The following is an 18,564-nucleotide window of genomic DNA, read 5'->3' as shown; positions in this document are numbered from 1 at the left end:
GCTAGCTAACTGCCCTAATCTAGGCGGGATATGTTGGACCACTAAGATACATAGGGATATTAATAAGACACTCCCCAGCATTATCACAGAGACACTAAAAATTTGGGATAATATCTCTAATAAGAATACGGGTATTTCTTCAAATCCCTCTCCACTTACACCGATTTTAAATAACCCTGAGATCCCCATAAGACGTCAACCTGTAAGGGAGGCCTCATTCACCATTAACTCGCTTATCCCTATCTGTACACTTATACAAAAAGGCAAGTTAAAGTCGGAGGAGGAAATACTGGAATTGAATCCTCTATTAGCAAATGATTGGTACATTCGGCAACAATTGTCACATTTTATATTTTGCAACCCACAGAAACTTAAATTACTTAGACCCCTTACTGTGTTCGAAAGCACCTGTCTCTCTCAATCCCCTACCAGAGGAGGTCTATCACTGTTATATCACTTATTAATAACCTACCACTCTAGATCATTGCCAGCCTATTGCAATGCATGGGAATCTGAACTACAGAGAGAAATCTCACCTAAAGAATGGGAAAAAATATTTATAAATATGGGAAGGACCTCTCCTTCGATAACTATTACTGAAATGAATGTGAAATTACTGTATAGGTGGTACCTAACTCCACTTAGGCTTTCAAAAATATACACTAGTGTGGAAAATACATGCTGGAGGGGCTGTGGTGAGGTAGGCTCTATGGCACACATATGGTGGAATTGTCCATATATACGGAAATTCTGGGTAGATCTTGGCAGAGAAATAGAAAAATGTATATGTTATAAGATAGAGATAGATCCGTTGTTTTTTCTGTTTAGTTTTCCCCCTAAACTGAAATGTAAACTGAGATTAAAATTAGTATATGTTATGATAAATGTGGCTAAACAACTGATCCAATGATTGTGGAAAAAATAGCAGGTCCCTACGATATCTGACTGGAAAGAGCATATTACGCAACTATTGACTCTAGAGAGATACCTCTATGCTCAATCCCAACAACTAGACTTCTACGGTAATATGAGATTCCTTTGGAAGGACTATTTGGCATCATACTGAACAAATGTTTTATATTTTCAATGAAAAAACATAATTTATGCTTACCTGATAAATTTATTTCTCTTGTGGTGTATCCAGTCAACGGATCATCCATTACTTGTGGGATATTCTCCTTCCCAACAGGAAGTTGCAAGAGGATCACTCACAGCAGAGCTGCTATATAGCTCCTCCCCTCACTGCCATATCCAGTCATTCGACCGAAACAAGACGAGAAAGGAGAAACCATAGGGTGCAGTGGTGACTGTAGTTTAATTAAAATTTAGACCAGCCTTAAAAGGACAGGGCGGGCCATAGACTGGATACACCACAAGAGAAATAAATTTATCAGGTAAGCATAAATTATGTTTTCTCTTGTTAAGTGTATCCAGTCCATGGATCATCCATTACTTGTGGGATACCAATACCAAAGCTAAAGTACACGGATGATGGGAGGGACAAGGCAGGAACTTAAACGGAAGGAACCACTGCCTGTAGAACCTTTCTCCCAAAAACAGCCTCAGAAGAAGCAAAAGTGTCAAAGCGAAGACCAAGTCGCAGCCTTGCAAATCTGTTCAACAGAGGCCTCATTTTTAAAGGCCCAGGTGGAAGCCACAGCTCTAGTAGAATGAGCTGTAATCCTTTAAGGGGGCTGCTGTCCAGCAGTCTCATAGGCTAAGCGTATTATGCTCCGAAGCCAAAAGGAGAGAGAGGTTGCAAAAGCTTTTTGACCTCTCCTCTGTCCAGAGTAAACGACAAACGGGGCAGATGTTTGACGAAAATCTTTAGTAGCCTGTAAGTAAAACTTCAAGGCATGGACTACGTCCAGATTATGCAAAAGACGTTCCTTCTTTGAAGAAGGATTAGGACACAATGATGGAACAACAATCTCTTGATTGATATTCCTGTTAGAAACCACCTTAGGTAAAAACCCAGGTTTGGTACGCAGAACTACCTTGTCTAAATGAAAAAACAGATAAGGAGAATCACAATGTAAGGCAGATAACTCCGAGACTCTTCGAGCCGAGACTCTTCGAGCCGAGGAAATAGCCATCAAAAACAGAACTTTCCAAGATAAAAGTTTAATATCAATGGAATGAAGGGTTTCAAACGGAACTCCCTGAAGAACTTTAAGAACCAAGTTTAAGCTCCACGGGGGAGCAACAGTTTTAAACACAGGCTTAATCCTAACCAAAGCCTGACAAAATGCCTGGACGTCTGGAACTTCTGCCAGACGCTTGTGCAAAAGAATAGACAGAGCAGAGATCTGTCCTTTTAAAGAACTAGCTGATAAGCCTTTGTCCAAACCCTCTTGGAGAAAGGACAATATCCTAGGATCCTCTTGGAATCACACCAATAAAGATATTTACGCCATATCTTATGGTAGATTTTCCTGGTGACAGGCTTCCGAGCCTGTATTAAGGTATCAATGACTGACTCGGAGAAGCCACGCCTTGATAGAATCAAGCGTTCAATCTCCATGCAGTCAGTCTCAGAGAAATTAGATTTGGATGATTGAAAGGACCTTGTATTAGAAGGTCCTGCCTCAGAGGCAGAGTCCATGGTGGAAGAGATGACATGTCCACTAGGTCTGCATACCAGGTCCTGCGTGGCCACGCAGGCGCTATCAGAATCACCGATGCTCTCTCCTGTTTGATTTTGGCAATCAGTCGAGGGAGCAGAGGAAACGGTGGAAACACATAGGCCAGGTTGAAGAACCAAGGAGCTGCTAGAGCATCTATCAGCGTTGCTCCCAGGTCCCTGGACCTGGATCCGTAACAAGGAAGCTTGGCGTTCTGGTGAGACGCCATGAGATCCAGTTCTGGTTTGCCCCAACGATGGACCAGTTGAGCAAACACCTCCGGATGGAGTTCCCACTCCCCCGGATGAAAAATCTGACGACTTAGAAAATCCGCCTCCCAGTTCTCTACGCCTGGGATGTGGATCGCTGATAGGTGGCAAGAGTGAGACTCTGCACAGCTAATTATCTTTGAGACTTCTAACATCGCTAGGGAACTCCTGGTTCCCCCTTGATGGTTGATGTAAGCCACAGTCGTGATGTTGTCCGACTGAAATCTGATGAACCTCAGTGTTGCTAACTGAGGCCAAGCTAGAAGAGCCTTGAATATTGCTCTTAACTCCAGAATATTTATTGGGAGGAGTTTCTCCTCCTGAGTCCACGATCCCTGAGCCTTCAGGGAGTTCCAGATTGCGCCCCAACCTAGAAGGCTGGCATCTGTTGTTACAATCGTCCAATCTGGTTTGTGAAAGGTCATACCCTTGGACAGATGGACCCGAAAAAGCCACCAGAGAAGAGAATCTCTGGTCTCTTGATCCAGATTTAGTAGAGGGGACAAATCTGAGTAATCCCCATTCCACTGACTTAGCATGCATAATTGCAGCGGTCTGAGATGCAGGCGCGCAAATGGCACTATGTCCATTGCCGCTACCATTAAGCCGATTACTTCCATGCACTGAGCCACTGCCGGGCGTGGAATGGAATGAAGGACACGGCAAGCATTTAGAAGTTTTGATAACCTGGACTCCGTCAGGTAAATTTTCATCTCTACAGAATCTATAAGAGTCCCTAGGAAGGAGACTCTTGTGAGTGGTGATAGAGAACTCTTTTCCACGTTCACTTTCCACCCATGCGACCTCAGAAATGCCAGAACTATCTCTGTATGAGACTTGGCAATTTGAAAGCTTGACGCCTGTATCAGGATGTCGTCTAGATACGGAGCCACCGCTATGCCTCGCGGTCTTAGAACCGCCAGAAGTGAGCCCAGAACCTTTGTAAAAATTCTCGGGGCAGTGGCCAACCCGAAGGGAAGAGCTACAAATTGGTAATGCCTGTCTAGAAAGGCAAACCTTAGGAACCGATGTTGATCTTTGTGAATCGGTATGTGAAGGTAGGCATCCTTTAAGTCCACTGTGGACATGTACTGACCCTCTTGGATCATGGGTAGGATGGTCCGAATAGTTTCCATTTTGAATGATGGAACTCTGAGGAATTTGTTTAAGATCTTTAGATCCAAGATTGGTCTGAAGCTTCCCTCTTTCTTGGGAACCACAAACAGATTTGAATAAAATCCCTGTCCTTGTTCCGTCCGCGGAACTGGATGGATCACTTCCATTACTAGGAGGTCTTGCACACAGCTTAGGAATGCCTCTTTCTTAATCTGGTTTGATGATAACCTTGAAAGATGAAATCTCCCTTGTGGAGGAGAAGCTTTGAAGTCCAGAAGATATCCCTGAGATATGATCTCCAACGCCCAGGGATCCTGAACATCTCTTGCCCACGCCTGGGCGAAGAGAGAAAGTCTGCCCCCCACTAGATCCGTTTCCGGATAGGGGGCCGTTCCTTCATGCTGTCTTGGGGGCAGCAGAAGGCTTTCTGGCCTGCTTGCCCTTGTTCCAGGACTGGTTAGGTTTCCAGGCCTGTCTGGAATGAGCAACAGTTCCCTCTTGTTTTGAAGCGGAGGAAGTTGATGCTGCTCCTGCCTTGAAATTTCAAAAAGCACGAAAATTAGACTGTTTGGCCTTTGATTTGGCCCTGTCCTGAGGAAGGGTATGACCCTTGCCTCCAGTAATGTCAGCAATAATTTCCTTCAAGCCAGGCCCGAATAAGGTCTGCCCCTTGAAAGGAATGTTGAGTAATTTAGACTTTGAAGTCACGTCAGCTGACCAGGATTTAAGCCATAGCGCCCTACGCGCCTGGATGGCGAATCCGGAATTCTTAGCCGTTAGTTTAGTCAAATGAACAATGGCATCAGAAACAAATGAGTTAGCGAGCTTAATCGTTCTAAGCTTGTCAATAATTTCATTCAATGGAGCTGTCTGGATGGCCTATTCCAGGGCCTCAAACCAGAATGCCGCCGCAGCAGTGACAGGCGCAATGCATGCAAGGGGCTGTAAAATAAAACCTTGTTGAATAAACATTTTCTTAAGGTAACCCTCCAATTTTTTATCCATTGGATCTGAAAAAGCACAACTGTCCTCAACCGGGATAGTGGTACGCTTTGCTAAAGTAGAAACTGCTCCCTCCACCTTAGGGACCGTCTGCCATAAGTCCCGTGTAGTGGCGTCTATTGGAAACATTTTTCTAAATATAGGAGGTGGGGAAAAGGGCACACCGGGTCTATCCCACTCCTTGCTAATAATTTCTGTAAGCCTTTTAGGTATAGGAAAAACGTCAGTACACACCGGCACCGCATAGTATCTATCCAGCCTACACAATTTCTCTGGAATTGCAACTGTGTTACAGTCATTCAGAGCAGCTAATACCTCCCCAAGCAATACACGGAGGTTCTCAAGCTTAAATTTAAAATTAGAAATCTCTGAATCAGGTTTCCCCGAGTCAGAGATGTCACCCACAGACTGAAGCTCTCCGTCCTCATATTCTGCATACTGTGACGCAGTATCAGACATGGCTCTAACAGCATTTGCGCGCTCTGTATCTCTCCTAACCCCAGAGCTATCGCGCTTGCCTCTTAATTCAGGCAATCTAGATAATACCTCTGACAGGGTATTATTCATGATTGCAGCCATGTCCTGCAAGGTAATATGGGCGTCCCTGATGTAATTGTCGCCATATTAGCGTGCGTCCCCTGAGCGGGAGGCGAAGGGTCTGACACGTGGGGAGAGTTAGTCGGCATAACTTCCCCCTCGACAGAACCGTCTGGTGATAATTCTTTTATAGATAAAGACTGATCTTTACTGTTTAAGGTGAAATCAATACATTTAGTACACATTCTCCTATGGGACTCCACCATGGCTTTTAAACATAATGAACAAGTATCCTCTGTGTCAGACATGTTTGTACAGACTAGCAATGAGACTAGCAAGCTTGGAAAACACTTTAAAACAAGTTTACAAGCAATATAAAAAACGTTACTGCGCCTTTAAGAAACACAAATTTTCCCAAATTTTTAAATAACAGTGAAAAAATGCAGTTACACTAACAAAATTTTTACAGTGTATGTAATAAGTTAGCAGAGCATTGCACCCACTTGCAAATGGATGATTAACCCCTTAATACCAAAAACGGAATAACAAATGACAAAAACGTTTTTTAAACAGTCACAACAACTGCCACAGCTCTACTGTGGCTTTTTACCTCCCTCAATACGACTTTTGAAGCCTTTTGAGCCCTTCAGAGAAGTCCTGGATCATGCAGGAAGAAGCTGGATGTCTGTGTCTGTAATTTTTGCTGTGCAAAAAATGCCAAAATAGGCCCCTCCCACTCATATTACAACAGTGGGAAGCCTCAGGGAACTGTTTCTAGGCAAAATTCAAGCCAGCCATGTGGAAAAAACTAGGCCCCAATAAGTTTTATAACCAAACATATATAAAAACGATTAAACATGCCAGCAAACGTTTTAAAATACACTTTAATAAGAGTATGTATCTCTATTAATAAGCCTGGTACCAGTCGCTATCACTGCATTTAAGGCTTTACTTACATTACTTCAGTATCAGCAGCATTTTCTAGCAAATTCCATCCCTAGAAAAATATTTTAACTGCACATACCTTATTACAGGAAATCCTGCACGCTATTCCCCCTCTGAAGTTACCTCACTCCTCAGAATATGTGAGAACAGCAAAGGATCTTAGTTACTTCTGCTAAGATCATAGAAAACGCAGGCAGATTCTTCTTCTAAATACTGCCTGAGATAAACAGTACACTCCGGTACCATTTAAAAATAACAAACTTTTCATTGAAGAAATAAACTAAGTATAAAACACCACAGTCCTCTTACGACCTCCATCTTAGTTGAGAGTTGCAAGAGAATGACTGGATATGGCAGTGAGGGGAGGAGCTATATAGCAGCTCTGCTGTGGGTGATCCTCTTGCAACTTCCTGTTGGGAAGGAGAATATCCCACAAGTAATGGATGATCCGTGGACTGGATACACTTAACAAGAGAAAGATGAAATGTAATAGAATTATGATATCCAGCTTGTACTCATTGATTTATGTCATGTTTTTCATTTGAGCGGCATTGTTTTTCCGCTGATTGTTCTGTATTATTCTATCAACAATAAAGGAAATTTAAAAAAACAAAAAAACAAAAAAAAAAACAACTTATTAAAGCTACTTTTTTTTCAATCCATCAATGTTGGGACAAGTTACATGGTAAAGAATAATGCTACATGCTTGCATACAACCCCATAACATGCTAATTTTGTGCCAACAATTATCGTGCATGATAAATAGGTTTCTTAGCAAGTTTTGACACGTTGAAAGATGCCCTCCTGTCTGAATCTAAAAAGCTGCCGTAGTCTCACTTTTTTTTGTGACAGTCAACTGGTTCACCCTTGTAACTAAAAGACAATTTGCTGCACATATCTCAGACCTAGTATGTCACACTGACAGCTAACTACATGTTCATTACTGTTGCTTGGAAGGAATCCAAAAATGGGAGCTGTGTTCCAGGAGGTTGCAAAATGTTTCAGTGTTGTTCTTTTCTGTATTTAGCATTGCCAATGTTCTCTCATTTACGGATCTACAAGCTATAATCATGTCAAAAGAATAATATTTCTCTTGACTCTTCTTGCCAAGCAAAGAATGCTTTTTGCCTTGGGCTTTGCTGTCAGCAGAGCAAGACTGTCAAAAGGGCTTTTAAAAACTGTTGGTGCCAACAATTTATAGGGTCAGTGCAAGTTATATTCCTTAATTGAGGTTGGGTCATGGGGACAATTATTTTTGAATTTTTTTTTTAATCCTAATTAATAAAACTTTTATGACAACACATGAAATTGTGAGTAGTAAAAAATAAAACAGCTTCATTGAACTTTCTGTTCTCCTGTAGTTTGGAAGGTCTCGAAGGGGCAGTTTGTCATAAAACAAGTATTAATAATCTTCAAATTCATTTTATGTCTTAAAAAAATCAATTGGATTTTACATGGTTGTGGCTTGTTCAGCACCAATCTGATCAACAAAGGAATAATATTCATCTGAACCAGTGCTATTTAGCAAAACATTTAGTCCCAATGTTTCTATTTCTTATTAACTGACAATAAATGAATGCTAAGGATTATTTACTTATGTCCCTAGCTGGGCCACGGTTTTGTGACAACTATTTAAATTCTAGTTATAGTTGACAAGATGCTGTACTGCTGCCGGCTACAGTTCTCACATAATGCTTGAGGGGTTATTAGAGGGGAAGTTTCTAGAGAAGAAAATAAAGAAATTTTACCCTTTTCCAAAGACACCTCATTAGAATACTGTAAGCAGCTGAGGGAACGGTCCAGCATTCTATGGATTCTTCTTTTCTTTCATCCTGTAATAAAGTGGATCAGTAATTAACCTATATAAAAAAGTTAAATCATTTCTATACATAAGTCATTAATTAAAAATGATATCAAACACATATCTAATAAAGGTAAATCACTGTCATATATCACGCTACAGTATTTTACTAAAAGGGACAGTCTACTCCAGAATTGTTATTGTTTAAAAATATAGATAATCCCTTTATTACCCATTCCCTAGTTGATGTTTTTTAACGTTTTTTAAATAAGTTTATTTTCCAGATCATTCACATGTTTAACACTTTAACAAATCACCTTTCGTGTAATTTGTTTCAGGATCTTGACTATTCAGTGCGCAAAGCCATACATTTTTGTTTCTTTACATACATTTTGCATGATGACCGAAAAGCTTTTCTGATTAAAAAACAGAAAAATCATCACTAGATACTTATTAGGCTATTGCATGAATAGAATGCTAAAGGCCATCACCACACAGCATACAGCAACATATCAACTTTTTTGTTCACCAATCCGTGCACACTTCCAAAATTTGCCAAGTATTGCAATTTTTATTTTTGTCCAGTAGATTTGGAAACAGTGCTCTGATGTAAGCACATGTGCATATTAGCAGAAGAATAACCGTTAAACTCTGAAAATTAAAGATGGCAGGCATAGTAATATCTTCACAGCCACATCACACTTCCCTACGCGCGCCTGGTAGTGACGTCACCTCCGCCAGCACCGATTGGCATAACTATATTGCCCACCCATTCCCCAGTTTTGTATAACTAATACTCGGCCAGATTACGAGTTTCGCATTATGAGCGGCTCAGTGCTAACTTGCAAGTTATTGTCACCACTCACCTCCCTATAGCGCTGCTATTACAGGTTTGCAAAAACCCGGCGTTAGCAGGCAACATGTCAGCGTTGAGCTCCATACCAACCTACCTACACTTATTAACCCCTAATCTGCTGCCCCAATGTCGCCGCAACCTACCTACACTTATTAACCCTTAATCTGCCACCCCTAACATCGCCGCCACCTACATTACACTTATTAACCCCTAATCTGCCGCCCCCAATGTCGTTGCTACCTACCTACGCTTATTAACCCCTAATCTGCCGTCCCCAACGTCACCGCCACTGTACTAAAGTTATTCACCCCTAAACCTAACCCTAAGTCTAACCCTAACACCCAGTAACTTTAATATAATTAAAATAAATCTAAATAAAAATTACTATCATTAACTAAATAATTCCTATTTAAAACTAAATACTTACCTATAAAATAAACCCTAAGATAGCTACAATATAACTAATAGTTACATTGTAGCTATCTTAGGTTTTATTTTTATTTCACAGCTAAGTTTGTATTTATTTTAACTAGGTAGAATAGTTACTAAATAGTTATTAACTATTTACTAACTACCTAGTTAAAATAAATACAAATTTACCTGTAAAATAAAACCTAACCTGTCTTACACTAACACCTAACCTTACACTACAATTAAATAAATTACATGAATTAAATACAATTAACTAAATTACAAAAAAAAAAAAAAACACTAAATTACACAAAATAAAAAAGAAACAATTAAATATTTAGACTAATTACAGCTAATCTGATAGCCCTATCAAAATAAAAAAGCCCCCCCAAAATAAAAAAAAACCTAGCCTAAACTAAACTGCCAAAAGCCCTTAAAAGGGCCCTTTGCGGGGCATTGCCCCAAAGAAATATGCTCTTATACCTGTAAAAAAATAATACAAGTGTAAGTGGATCTTCGGGGGTTAGTGTTAGGTTTATTTAAGGGTTTATTGGGTGGGTTTTATTTTTAGCTTAGGGTTTGGGCTGAAAAAGAGCTAAATGCCCTTTTCATGGAAATGGGGAGCTTAGGTTTTTTTAGATAGGATTTTATTTGGGGGGTTTGGTTGTGTGGGTGGTGGGTTTTACTGTTGGGGGGGTTTGGTTGTTTGGGTGGTGGGTTTTACTGTTGAGGGGTTGCTTGTATTATTTTTTTACAGGTAAAAGAGCTGATTTATTTGGGGCAATGTCCCACAAAAGGCCATTTTAAGGGCTATTGGCAGTTTAATTTAGGCTAGGTTTTTTTATTTTGGGGGGCTTTTTTATTTTGATAGGGCTATTAGATTAGGTGTAATTAGTTTAAATATTTGATCATTTATTTTTTATTTTGTGTAATTTAGTGGATTTATTTTTGTAATTTAGTTAATTGTATTTAATTAATGTAATTTATTTAATTGTAGTGTAAGGTTAGGTGTAAGACAGGTTAGGTTTTATTTTACAGGTAAATTTGTATTTATTTTAGCTAGGTAGCTAGTAAATAGTTAATAACTATTTACTAACTAGTCTACCTAGTTAAAATAAATACAAACTTAGCTGTGAAATAAAAATAAACCCTAAGATAGCTACAATGTAACTATTAGTTATATTGTAGCTAGCTTAGGGTTTATTTTACAGGTAAGTATATCGTTTTAAATAGGAATTATTTAGTTAATGATAGTAATTTTTATTTAGATTTATTTTAATTATATTATAGTTAGTGGGTGTTAGGCTTAGACTTAGAGTGATGTTTAGAGGTTAATAACTTTAGTATAGTGGCGGCGATTTTGGGGGCAGCATATTAGGGGTTAATATTATTATTATTCTTTATTTATAAAGCGCCAACAGATTCCACAGCGCTGTTCATAGGCAACAAAGATAAAAGGACAGTACAATATGAGACACCAGACAAAATTCAACAAACAAATACAGGGGGAATTGGGAGCCCTGTTCCTATGGGAACTTACAATCTAAATGGGTAGGAGGGTGAGAAACAGGAGGTGGGGACTGCAAAGGTGGGAATGATGTTAGTGTGAAGTTAGATGAGGGCAACTATTATGCAAGTGGAATTCATTAGTTACTGATTTGGTGATAGGCTTCCCTGAACAAGAAGGTCTTTAGGGAGCGTTTAAAGGAGGAGAGGTTGGGGGACAGTCTGACAGCTCGAGGAAATGCGTTCCAGATGGTTGGTGCCGCACGAGAGAAGTCCTGTAGTCTAGCATGAGAGGAGGTGATGGTAGAAGAGGCAAGGAGTAGATCGTTGTTGGATCTTAGGGGACGGGCTGGAGTATATTTGTTCATGAGTGAGGACAGGTATGGGGGGGCTGCATTGGTAAGGGCTTTGTAGGTCAGAGTGAGAATTTTGAATTTAATTCTGCTGTGAATGGGGAGCCAGTGAAGGGACTCACAGAGGGGTGCGGCAGATACAGAGCATCAGGAGAGGTGGATTAGCCTAGCCAAGCCGGGAAATTACTAGGGAATGGATTAGCTGTTTAGTAGTTTCAGCACTCAGAAAAGGACGAATTTTGGAGATATTGCGTAGGTGGTTGCGACAGGATGAAGAGAGCGATTGGATGTGGGGTATGAAGGACAGACAGGAGTCGAGTGTAACTCCTAGGCAGCGGACTTGGGGTGATGGGGAGATAGTGGTGTCATCGACAGTGATAGTAAAGTTAGAAACTGGAGTAGAATTAGTTGGGGGGATTAGAAGAAGCTCAGTCTTGGACATGTTGATTTTTAGGTGGTGAGAGGCCATCCAGGAAGAAATGCCAGATAAGCAGTTGCTGATGTGGGAAAGGACAGAAGAGGTGGATAGGTAGATCTGAGTATCATCAGCATAGAGGTGATAGTTGAAGCCATAGCTACTGATAAGTTTACTCAGTGAGGAAGTATAAACAGAGAAGAGTAAAGGGCCTAGAACAGAGCCTTGAGGTACTCCAACAGACAGAGGCAATGTGGGTTGCATCGATGTTAGGGACAGCAGATTAGGGGTTAATAATAATAATTAACTAGAGTTTACGATGCGGGAGTGCGGAAATTTAGGGGTTAATATGTTAATTATAGTGGCGGCGATGACCGGAGCGGCAGATTAGGGGTTATTCATTTTATTTCAGTGTTTGCGATGCAGGAGGGCCTCGGTTTAGGAGTTAATAGGTAGTTTATGGGTGTTAGTGTACTTTGTAGCACTTTAGTTATGAGTTTTATGTTACAGCTTTGTAGCGCAAAACCCATAACTACTGGCTTTCAGTTTACAGTACGGATCTTGACGGTATGGGCTGTACCGCTCACTTTTTGGCCAGACAGGAAAACTCGTAAAACCAGCGCTGTGGAAGTCCCATTGAAAAACAGAATTTATGTTTACCTGATAAATTTCTTTCTCCAACGGTGTGTCCGGTCCACGGCGTCATCCTTACTTGTGGGATATTCTCTTCCCCAACAGGAAATGGCAAAGAGCCCAGCAAAGCTGGTCACATGATCCCTCCTAGGCTCCGCCTACCCCAGTCATTCGACCGACGTTAAGGAGGAATAATAGCATAGGAGAAACCATATGGTACCGTGGTGACTGTAGTTAAAGAAAATAAATTATCAGACCTGATTAAAAAACCAGGGCGGGCCGTGGACCGGACACACCGGTGGAGAAAGAAAATTATAAGGTAAACATAAATTCTGTTTTCTCCAACATAGGTGTGTCCGGTCCACGGCGTCATCCTTACTTGTGGGAACCAATACCAAAGCTTTAGGACACGGATGAAGGGAGGGAGCAAATCAGGTCACCTAAATGGAAGGCACCACGGCTTGCAAAACCTTTCTCCCAAAAATAGCCTCAGAAGAAGCAAAAGTATCAAACTTGTAAAATTTGGTAAAAGTGTGCAGTGAAGACCAGGTCGCTGCCCTACATATCTGATCAACAGAAGCCTCGTTCTTGAAGGCCCATGTGGAAGCCACAGCCCTAGTGGAATGAGCCGTGATTCTTTCGGGAGGCTGCCGTCCAGCAGTCTCGTAAGCCAATCTGATGATGCTTTTAATCCAAAAAGAGAGAGAGGTAGAAGTTGCTTTTTGACCTCTCCTTTTACCTGAATAAACAACAAACAGGGAAGATGTTTGTCTAAAATCCTTTGTAGCATCTAAATAGAATTTTAGAGCGCGAACAACATCCAAATTGTGCAACAAGCGTTCCTTCTTTGAAACTGGTTTCGGACACAGAGAAGGTACGATAATCTCCTGGTTAATGTTTTTGTTAGAAACAACTTTTGGAAGAAAACCAGGTTTAGTACGTAAAACCACCTTATCTGCATGGAACACCAGATAAGGAGGAGAACACTGCAGAGCAGATAATTCTGAAACTCTTCTAGCAGAAGAAATTGCAACTAAAAACAAAACTTTCCAAGATAATAACTTAATATCAACGGAATGTAAGGGTTCAAACGGAACCCCCTGAAGAACTGAAAGAACTAAATTGAGACTCCAAGGAGGAGTCAAAGGTTTGTAAACAGGCTTGATTCTAACCAGAGCCTGAACAAAGGCTTGAACATCTGGCACAGCTGCCAGTTTTTTGTGAAGTAACACCGACAAGGCAGAAATCTGTCCCTTCAGGGAACTTGCCGATAATCCTTTTTCCAATCCTTCTTGAAGGAAGGATAGAATCCTAGGAATCTTAACCTTGTCCCAAGGGAATCCTTTAGATTCACACCAACAGATATATTTTTTCCAAATTTTATGGTAAATCTTTCTAGTTACAGGCTTTCTGGCCTGAACAAGAGTATCGATAACAGAATCTGAGAAACCTCGCTTCGATAAAATCAAGCGTTCAATCTCCAAGCAGTCAGCTGGAGTGAAACCAGAATCGGATGTTCGAACGGACCCTGAACAAGAAGGTCTCGTCTCAAAGGTAGCTTCCAAGGTGGAGCCGATGACATATTCACCAGATCTGCATACCAAGTCCTGCGTGGCCACGCAGGAGCTATCAAGATCACCGACGCCCTCTCCTGATTGATCCTGGCTACCAGCCTGGGGATGAGAGGAAACGGCGGGAACACATAAGCTAGTTTGAAGGTCCAAGGTGCTACTAGTGCATCCACTAGAGCCGCCTTGGGATCCCTGGATCTGGACCCGTAGCAAGGAACTTTGAAGTTCTGACGAGAGGCCATCAGATCCATGTCTGGAATGCCCCAAAGTTGAGTGACTTGGGCAAAGATTTCCGGATGGAGTTCCCACTCCCCCGGATGCAATGTCTGACGACTCAGAAAATCCGCTTCCCCATTTTCCACTCCCGGGATGTGGATAGCAGACAGGTGGCAGGAGTGAGACTCCGCCCATAGAATGATCTTGGTCACTTCTTCCATCGCTAGGGAACTCCTTGTTCCCCCCTGATGGTTGATGTACGCAACAGTCGTCATGTTGTCTGATTGAAACCGTATGAACTTGGTCCTCGCTAGCTGAGGCCAAGCCTTGAGAGCATTGAATATCGCTCTCAGTTCCAGAATATTTATCGGTAGAAGAGATTCTTCCCGAGACCAAAGACCCTGAGCTTTCAGGGATCCCCAGACCGCGCCCCAGCCCATCAGACTGGCGTCGGTCGTGACAATGACCCACTCTGGTCTGTGGAATGTCATCCCTCGTGACAGGTTGTCCAGGGACAGCCACCAACGGAGTGAGTCTCTGGTCCTCTGATTTACTTGTATCTTTGGAGACAAGTCTGTATAGTCCCCATTCCACTGACTGAGCATGCACAGTTGTAACGGTCTTAGATGAATGCGCGCAAAAGGAACTATGTCCATTGCCGCTACCATCAACCCGATCACTTCCATGCACTGAGCTACGGAAGGAAGAGGAACGGAATGAAGTATTCGACAAGAGTCCAGGAGCTTTGTCTTTCTGGCCTCTGTTAGAAAAATCCTCATTTCTGAGGAGTCTATAATTGTTCCCAAGAAGGGAACCCTTGTTGACGGGGATAGAGAACTCTTTTCCACGTTCACTTTCCAGCCGTGCGATCTGAGAAAGGCCAGGACGATGTCCGTGTGAGCCTTTGCTCGAGGGAGGGACGACGCTTGAATCAGAATGTCGTCCAGGTAAGGTACTACTGCAATGCCCCTTGGTCTTAGCACAGCTAGAAGGGACCCTAGTACCTTTGTGAAAATCCTTGGAGCAGTGGCTAATCCGAAAGGAAGCGCCACGAACTGGTAATGTTTGTCCAGGAAAGCAAACCTTAGGAACCGATGATGTTCCTTGTGGATAGGAATATGTAGATACGCATCCTTTAAATCCACCGTGGTCATGAATTGACCTTCCTGGATGGAAGGAAGGATAGTTCGAATGGTTTCCATCTTGAAAGATGGGACCTTGAGAAATTTGTTTAAGATCTTGAGATCTAGGATTGGTCTGAATGTTCCCTCTTTTTTGGGAACTATGAACAGATTGGAGTAGAACCCCATCCCTTGTTCTCTCAATGGAACAGGATGAATCACTCCCATTTTTAACAGGTCTTCTACGCAAAGTAAGAACGCCTGTCTTTTTATGTGGTCTGAAGACAACTGAGACCTGTGGAACCTTCCCCTTGGGGGAAGTCCCTTGAATTCCAGAAGATAACCCTGGGAGACTATTTCTAGCGCCCAAGGATCCAGAACATCTCTTGCCCAAGCCTGAGCGAAGAGAGAGAGTCTGCCCCCCACCAGATCCGGTCCCGAATCGGGGGCCGATATTTCATGCTGTCTTGGTAGCAGTGGCAGGTTTCTTTGCCTGCTTTCCCTTGTTCCAGCCTTGCATTGGTCTCCAAGCTGGCTTGGCCTGAGGAGTATTACCTTCTTGCTTAGAGGACGTAGCACCTTGGGCTGGTCCGTTTTTACGAAAGGGACGAAAATTAGGTCTATTTTTTGCCTTGAAAGGTCGATCCTGAGGAAGGGCATGGCCCTTACCCCCAGTGATATCAGAGATAATCTCTTTCAAGTCAGGACCAAACAGCGTTTGTCCCCTTGAAAGGAATGTTTAGTAGCTTGTTCTTGGAAGACGCATCAGCCGACCAAGATTTCAACCAAAGCGCTCTGCGCGCCACAATAGCAAACCCAGAATTCTTAGCCGCTAACTTAGCCAATTGCAAAGAGGCGTCTAGAGTGAAAGAATTAGCCAATTTGAGAGCATTGACTCTGTCCATAATCTCCTCATAAGGAGGCGAGTCACTATCGAGCACCTTAATCAGTTCATCAAACCAGAAATATGCGGCTGTAGTGACAGGGACAATGCATGAAATGGGTTGTAGAAGGTAACCCTGCTGAACAAACATCTTTTTAAGCAAACCTTCTAATTTTTTATCCATAGGATCTTTGAAAGCACAACTATCTTCTATGGGAATAGTGGTGCGTTTGTTTAAAGTAGAAACCGCTCCCTCGACCTTGGGGACTGACTGCCATAAGTCCTTTCTGGGGTCGACCATAGGAAACAATTTTTTAAATATGGGGGGAGGGACGAAAGGAATACCGGGCCTTTCCCATTCTTTATTAACAATGTCCGCCACCCGCTTGGGTATAGGAAAAGCTTCTGGGAGCCCCGGCACCTCTAGGAACTTGTCCATTTTACATAGTTTCTCTGGGATGACCAAATTTTCACAATCATCCAGAGTGGATAATACCTCCTTAAGCAAAATGCGGAGATGTTCCAATTTAAATTTAAAAGTAATCACATCAGATTCAGCCTGCTGAGAAATATTCCCTAAATCAGTCATTTCTCCCTCAGACAAAACCTCCCTGGCCCCCTCAGATTGGGTTAGGGGCCCTTCAGAGATATTAATATCAGCGTCGTCATGCTCTTCAGTAACTAAAACAGAGCATCCACGCTTACGCTGAACAGGGTTCATTTTGGCTAAAATGTTTTTGACAGAATTATCCATTACAGCCGTTAATTGTTGCATAGTAAGGAGTATTGGCGCGCTAGATGTACTAGGGGCCTCCTGAGTGGGCAAGACTCGTGTAGACGAAGGAGGGAATGATGCAGTACCATGCTTACTCCCCTCACTTGAGGAATCATCTTGGGCATCATTGTCATTATCACATAAATCACATTTATTTAAATGAATAGGAATTCTGGCTTCCCCACATTCAGAACACAGTCTATCTGGTAGTTCAGACATGTTAAACAGGCATAAACTTGATAAGAAAGTACAAAAAACGTTTTGAAATAAAACCGTTACTGTCACTTTAAATTTTAAACTGAACACACTTTATTACTGCAATTGCGAAAAAACATGAAGGAATTGTTCAAAATTCACCAAACTTTCACCACAGTGTCTTAAAGCCTTGAAAATATTGCACACCAAATTTGGAAGCTTTAACCCTTAAAATAACGGAACCGGAGCCGTTTTAAGCTTTAACCCCTTTACAGTCCCTGGTATCTGCTTTGCTGAGACCCAACCAAACCCAAGGGGAATACGATACCAAATGATGCCTTCAGAAGTCTTTTGTAAGTATCAGAGCTCCTCTCACATGCGACTGCATGCCATGCCTCTCAAAAACAAGTGCGCAACACCGGCGCGAAAATGAGACTCTGCCTATGCTTTGGGAAAGCCCCTAAAGAATAAGGTGTCTAAAACAGTGCCTGCCGATATTATTATATCAAAATACCCAGAATAAATGATTCCTCAAGGCTAAATAAGTGTTAATTCAATCGATTTAGCCCAAAAAATGTCTACAGTCTAAATAAGCCCTTGTGAAGCCCTTATTTACAATCGTAATAAACATGGCTTACCGGATCCCATAGGGAAAATGACAGCTTCCAGCATTACATCGTCTTGTTAGAATGTGTCATACCTCAAGCAGCAAAGACTGCAAACTGTTCCCCCAACTGAAGTTAATGCTCTCAACAGTCCTGTGTGGAACAGCCATGGATTTTAGTTACGGTTGCTAAAATCATTTTCCTCATACAAACAGAATTCTTCATCTCTTTTCTGTTTCTGAGTAAATAGTACGTACCAGCACTATTTGAAAATAACAAACTCTTGATTGAATAATGAAAAACTACAGTTAAACACTAAAAAACTCTAAGCCATCTCCGTGGAGATGTTGCCTGTACAACGGCAAAGAGAATGACTGGGGTAGGCGGAGCCTAGGAGGGATCATGTGACCAGCTTTGCTGGGCTCTTTGCCATTTCCTGTTGGGGAAGAGAATATCCCACAAGTAAGGATGACGCCGTGGACCGGACACACCTATGTTGGAGAAAAAGGACTTTTTGAAAGCTGCGGTAGTTACGTTGCGTTACGGCAAAAAAGGGTGCGGTACAGATATACCTGCAAGACTCGTAATACCAGCAGTAGTGAAAAAGAGCCATAACGCTGCTTTTTCACTCATAACGCAAAACTCGTAATATATTTATATTAATATACTTTTTACCTCTGTAATTACGTTGTATCTCAGTAGTTTTGACAAACCTTCACAAAGCTGATCT

General features: G+C 41.9%; 1 protein-coding gene and 1 pseudogene across 1 annotated transcript in view; both read right to left on the bottom strand.

The window, feature by feature from the left end:
• The window catches only part of ULK4 (unc-51 like kinase 4), a 1,503,227-nt gene that overhangs the window by 892,044 nt on the left and 592,619 nt on the right, over window positions 1-18,564 (bottom strand). The window contains exon 19 of the mRNA XM_053714343.1: window positions 8,242-8,325. Within this exon, the coding sequence (XP_053570318.1) occupies window positions 8,242-8,325 (84 nt within the window). The remainder of the gene's footprint in view (window positions 1-8,241; window positions 8,326-18,564) is intronic.
• Window positions 8,715-8,969, bottom strand: LOC128660475 (protein kish-A-like; annotated as a pseudogene).

This window comes from Bombina bombina, chromosome 5 (assembly GCF_027579735.1).
Source record: "Bombina bombina isolate aBomBom1 chromosome 5, aBomBom1.pri, whole genome shotgun sequence".
Lineage (NCBI taxonomy): Eukaryota > Metazoa > Chordata > Amphibia > Anura > Bombinatoridae > Bombina > Bombina bombina.
This window is presented reverse-complemented; position numbering and strand designations above follow the sequence as displayed.